Source organism: Passer montanus, unplaced genomic scaffold (assembly GCF_014805655.1).
Source record: "Passer montanus isolate IOZ18808 unplaced genomic scaffold, ASM1480565v1 scaffold34, whole genome shotgun sequence".
In the NCBI taxonomy this organism is placed as follows: Eukaryota; Metazoa; Chordata; class Aves; order Passeriformes; family Passeridae; genus Passer; species Passer montanus.
In genome coordinates this window covers 3,004,848-3,010,847 of record NW_024368152.1, presented here as the reverse complement: position 1 = coordinate 3,010,847, position 6,000 = coordinate 3,004,848, and the positions used below count along the sequence as shown (strand labels likewise).

Below are 6,000 nucleotides of genomic sequence, written 5' to 3'. Positions count from 1 at the left end.
TTGAAAACACAAGAGAACCGCAGCATATTTTCTGAAGGGCAGCACTTTGGGATAGATGTTTCACTCATGAAGCTCTGCTAGTGAAATCCAGCCTGCCCAAAGGAACAGCCCCAGCAGAGCAGTGAGTTCACTGAGCCCTCACTGTGTGTCCACACACCCCAGGACACCTCAGAGACAGAACATGTAGAAGGATCCTAGAGACAAAAGGATTTGTGGCACATTGTTAAGGAATTTTGTAGATCCAGATGCCAAAGAAAAACCACCTTTTCATGGGCTGGAAAAGGAGACTGACACGCTCCTGGCAGAGCAGTGGTGCAGAGTTTTCAATATTGACTCACATAATTTTCCAGCGCAGGGCTGGGAATGTTTCCAGTCAGGCAATGGCAGAGAGAGTGGCCTGCAGGCTCTGGCTGTGCAGAGGCAGCGCCTTTGCCATGGCTGTATTTGTGCCAGGATACTGGGGTCTTGAAAAATATTTGGGTATCCAACTTCTTTTTTTTTTTCCTGTCTTCAAGAAAAGAAAGGAATCCTATGTCTAGCTTAATTATTAAAAGTAACATACTGAGAACATAACTCCCAGGCCAAATATAACTATTCAGGTAAGTTTTTTAAGACAGAAAAAAGACAGAAAATAAGCCCTTCCAATGTGAGTCTTTTCTGAATTCTGTGCTGTTATGACACCAAAATTATTTTATAAGCTCATAAACGCCACTTTCTTATGGAAAATACTAACAAAAAGATTAAGGATTGCTTCCAGGTAGGGACAAGTTGCAGAATTGTGGTATCGTCAATCCTAAGCATGAAAATAATTTTAAAAATACTTTTTCTACAGCACAAAATTTCAAACCAATTACAGTGTTTGAAAATACTACTTTTATTTTATTATTAATGCCTTGACTTTTTTTAGCAACAGCGGCGGGCCCGGGCCGAGCGCCGGGCGGGAGCGGCGGGCACGGAGCGAGCGGCGGCGGGAGGTGAGCGGGGAGCGCGGCCCGGGCCGGCAGCGCGGTCCGGAGGACATCTGTGGGGCCGTGTGTGTGAGCCCCGTCGGCCTGCGGGGTTGGGGCTGAGCGTGGGCAGTCGTGGCTTGAGGGGTTCGGGGTTGGCTCTTCAGGGCGGGGGGCGCGGCGTGAGGGGTCAGGGTGGGCAGAGGGGCTGGGGCGGGACGGGCAGCACTGAGGGGTCTGGAGCGGGCGTGTGGAGCCTGCCTGGGGCGTTGGGAGCTCCTTTGGCTGCGTGAGGATGGCAGCAGCACGGCGTCACCCGGGGCAGATCCTGCCTCGCAGGTCGGGTGCCCTTCTTCGGTGGGGTTTCAGGGCTGGTGGATGAGGTCATACAGGGTCACACCGTGGCTGATGTAATTGGCCTGAACTTATGGAAAGCATTTGACTCTGTCCCACACAAATTCCTTGTCTCCACACTGGACAGACATGAATTTGACAGATGGGTAGATAAGGGACTGGCTGGATGGTCGTCCTCAAAGAGTTGCAGTCAATGGCTCTGTGTCCAAGTGGTGACAAGTGACATTCTTGAGGGGTTGGGATTGGGACTGGGCCTGGGCCTGTTTAACATCTTTGTTGGGGACATGGACAGTGGGATTGAGTGTATCCTGTGCAAGTTTTTGGGTGGCACCAAACTGTGTGGTGCAGTCAACAAGCTGGAGAGAAGGGATGCCATCCAGAGGGACCTTGACAGGACACGAATGAGTGTGTGCAAACCTCCTGAAATTCCACAAGGCCAAGTGCCAGGTCCTGCAGCTGGGTCATGGCAGCCCCAAGCACAAGTAGAGGGTGGGTGGAGGATGGACTGAAAGCAGCTTTGAGGAGAAGGACTCAGGGCTATTGGTTGACGAGGAGCTCAACATGAGTCAGCAATGTGCATTGCAGCCCAGAAAGCTGGAGGTGTTCTGGGCTGCGCCAAAAGGAGCGTGGCCAGTGGGTCAAGGGAGGTGATTCTGCCCCTCTGCTCTGCTCTCCTGGTACACCACCTGCAGTGTTGCATCCAGCTCTGGGATCCTCTCCATAGGAAGGCTGTGAATGTGCTGGAGAGAGTCCAGAGGAGGGCTAGAGCACCTATGAACACTGGCTGAGAGAATTGGGATGTTTAGCCAGGTGAAGAGAAGGCTTTGGGGAGACCTTTAGAGCAGTCTTCCAGCCCTTTAAATGGGGGCTACAGAAGGATGTCTGACCAGGGCCCACAGTGACAGAACAAGGCAGAATGGCATCAAACTGAAAGCAGGTAGGTTTAGGTTAGGTCTTAGTGAAAAGTTCTTTACTCTGAGAGTGATGAGGCACTGGCACAGGTTGCCCAGAGGAATGGTGGGTATCCCATCCTTTTTAGTGTTCGAGGCCAGACTGGATGGGGCTCTGAGCACCCTGGTTTAGTGGAAGGTGTCACCCAGATTGGAACTGGGTGGTCTTTATGTCTCTTCCAACCCAAACCATTCTGTGATAGAGACACCAGTATGAGGGGAGTACTAAACAACTTCTTGTGCTTCATATTATTACTAGGAAGCAGTAAAAGGATTGGAAAAGCAGATAGGCATGAATGAAGTTTGCTGCAGCTGGGGGAACGGATGATGTAGATTTTGGAAAAGGTTCTTGTTAGGAGCAGAGGAAAGCTGAGTTATGAGTAGGAAGGGGACCTTCGTCAATCCTGAGGTTTGGGCAATGCACTTTGTTTTGACCTCAAACTATGCAGGTTTTTAAATAAAGAAAAACCCAGCTGGCTCACTCGGCCGGTATTTCTTCTGGCTTTTTATCCTCTTCTAACAAATATATTGGGCGAATGCTGGTCAAGATTTTAAATAAATTCGTAGTGATGTTTACTGAATGGGCCTAATGTTTTTTCAAGTTGAAAAAATATTAGAGGGCAAAATTTTAAATAAATTCGTAGGGATGTTTACTGAATGGGCCTAATGTTTTTTTCAAGTTGAAAAAATATTAGAAAATTCATGTTTGTGAGGGCCAAAGCTGTTGCTGTTATATATTAACATGTGTTTTCAATATGATAATGCTATCTCCCCTCTATAGCTTGCATGTGAAATCTCTTGTTAAACTAAAGAGCAATATGTTTGGGTGATGAATGGGAAGAAGACAGCAAAAGCTGGCAAGGTTATAGTCTTCAAAGTGTAGAAAACTGCCTTGTTCAAATTCTTAATGTGTCAGAAGTGAATCTCACTTTTGAAAAATGGTAGCAGAACACTGTTTGAGTGATACAGCTGTGATAACCTGCATCTCTTTGTAGGAATTTCTGGAGACGTGTCACAACGGACTTTGTTGCAGTCTCCTCTTTTCCTGGTATCTGCTTAATGGTCTGGCGTGGGAGGTGGCCTCAAAAACAACATAAAAAGATTTTTGGGAATGTTAAAATTCCTTTCCCAAAACATCACTACACATTGTACCATGAACTCAGTATTTGTAAGGATTAGAAAAAACAAAAGGAGCAGCATTGATTTTGTGAGCTGTCGACCTCTTTAAAACCATTTATTAGTCAGGTATGAAAATCAGTAATCTGTTTGATCATAACAGAGCAGATTACACATGATAATAATTGACATAATTTTCCTTTTTTTGGTATCATTCCATTCACGGGCTACCGGGATTTTTTTCCTTGTTCTCCAAAGAACAAGGAAATCTACCTTGATCTGATAAAATGCTAAAAGACAAGAAGAACATCATTAGAGAATAAAAAAATCTACTTAAACCACTGAATCTGTTTCTTTAAAGGATGCTCCACAGAGAACTTTTCTCAAGGTATTTTCTTTTTAAGGCTAAAGAGAACTGAAATAATGACAGGAAGTTTTGAAACTTTTAAAATAAATAATAGACAAAGAATCTCTTCTTGCTGCTTATAGAGAAACCATGCCATTTTTGGGCCAAGACTGGAGATCCCCTGGATGGAGATGGGTTAAAACAGAAGATGGATGGAAAAGATGTGAAACCTTTAGTCATGCACTTGAGGATGGGAATAATCAGCTGAATGATATCAGCCACACTGTGTAAGTTTAAAAAAAAAGTGATTCTGCATGAATTAATAGCAGGTGGGAAGGCAAAATTGACTTAATTTCTATTCAGATTGCCACTGTTTGTGGGAGCTGATGTCATCTGTATACAAATGCAATCATGTGTTTTGTTAGGCAGACAGGAGACCCCTGTGGAGGCTGTCTCTCTTTTGTCACTGCTTTGTGAGTTGCTTATTTGAGGCAGCCAGATCCCTTCTTAGCCTATATGCCTTTCAAAATAATAAAACCGTAAATACTTTTAAAAAACCCAACAAAAAACCTGCCCCCAATGCCTGTTGAGTACTATTTAAAGGCAAAAGTGACACTTGTAAATTGCAAGTGCAACAGGCATATTGAACCTGGAAGTGAATGAAGGCTTTCTGCAGCGTGGGTGTTGGATTAGTTTGTGGCAGCCATAAAATGCCTTTGCTCCAAATATCCATCAGTGGTAGCTTAATTCTCATTCTCTAACAAAATAGGTGACTGTATGTCCTCCTGTAGGGCAGGTGAGAAAGAGATTAGGTAAATAAAGTAATACTTGTGGCAAATGGCCACAGACTGGTGTGATATAAATCATTTTGTCAAAACAAACTCCTCCACAAAGAAGTAATTCTCAGGAGTAGGATCTTGGTCATAAATTCCAGCATAATGTGCTCATAATGAGGAAAGAGAGCATTCGGTGTTTTGTTGTTAGTCCAGTAAAAGATAACTCAGCTGGTTTAGAGAGGGATTTACTGGGAAGATAGGACTTGCTGTAGTCACACACCTGTGTTTTCTAAATTTGTAAAACAATCCTCCAGGGAGTTATCAAGCAGTGAAGCATTAATATTGAGCTTAACCTACTGTTTTCTTCATGCCTTTTTTCTTTTTGTGTTAATCTGTCACTGATCTCATTTGGGCTTCTTTATCCACACAGTCTGGCCACTGTGGGTACAAAATTTTGTCTGGAAGAATGTTCAGTAAGCCTCCAACATAAAAGTTGCCTTAAATACCTTTGAAAAAAATATTCTCTTTTATATCTTTAATAATATACATGGCAAAGGAAGAGAAATCTAAGAAGTATTTAGCAACGGTGCAAGTTGCTTAAAAAATAAATATCATGTAGGTTGCTTAATTAAAACTGTTTGATAAGTATGAAAGGAATGATCAGTCTTTGTGAATACCGTTAAGACTTCTGCTCATAATTGTCTATGTGTGTATAAATGTATATATGTATGTTTTCCCCAAAGAGCAAGGTGAGGTATTTTTATGGCTTCTTTCAGCAAAAATACTGATTGATTTTTTTTTTATTTTATTTTTTCCCCCTAGTCTTGGAAAATCCTAGAATTGAACTCTTCTGGAGCCAAAAACTTTGGCTTTAATTTTTGATTCTTAATTTACTTCTGTTCTGTATGTGGTTCAAACTCGGACTAGAGAATTCAAGTTGGTACGTCTTGGCATTGTAGCGCTACTTTGGTGTAATTTCACCACACTTTTAGCTTTGGATCTATGATTGTAACTTAAACTTTTTATATGCCAGTTAAGTTTTGCCAGTAAACTGCAATTAATGTCTATTTGCACAACATTATGGAACAATTTTGAGTGGAAATGACCTCTGAGCATCGTCTGGTTGAAACACATACTTAAAGCAAGGCCAGCTGGGGCTGGGTTCTGCAAGGCCTTGCCCAGTTCAGCTTTGTGCTTTTCCAAGAATGGAAGACCTTTCCTGGATTCCCATTCAAGTTCTCTTACTGTCAGTGTTATGATGTTGTTGTTGTTGTGCTGTCCTGTGTTGTACCATTTCTCCCTGCCTTCTTCATTTCAGTAAGAATTTCTCTTATCACAGGTTGTGTCCATTACCACTTGACTTACCACTGCCCACCTTCTCCAAACTTACAGTCTCACTCTATCTTATATATAGCCTCATATTAAAAACTGACAGCAATTAGATTTCCCTCCACTACCAGCTCTTAGAACTGAGCAAGGTCAGTTCTCTACCCTTGTGCACCATGTACTCC

General features: G+C 43.0%; 1 protein-coding gene across 6 annotated transcripts in view; it reads left to right on the top strand.

Annotated features, from left to right (window-relative positions):
* The first annotated feature begins 919 nt into the window (after nt 1-919).
* Nucleotides 920-6,000, top strand: part of FBXO25 (F-box protein 25) — a 31,231-nt gene continuing 26,150 nt past the window's right edge. Inside the window, exons 1-2 of one of the 6 annotated variants that reach the window (XM_039715634.1) lie at nt 920-974; nt 3,857-4,000. In XM_039715634.1, the coding sequence (XP_039571568.1) occupies nt 3,864-4,000 (137 nt within the window). In that variant the 5' untranslated portion in view covers nt 920-974; nt 3,857-3,863. Of the gene's footprint in view, nt 975-3,269; nt 3,756-3,856; nt 4,001-6,000 lie in introns of those variants that run through there. The other 5 variants (XM_039715630.1, XM_039715632.1, XM_039715633.1 and 2 more) reach the window with 5 other exon arrangements.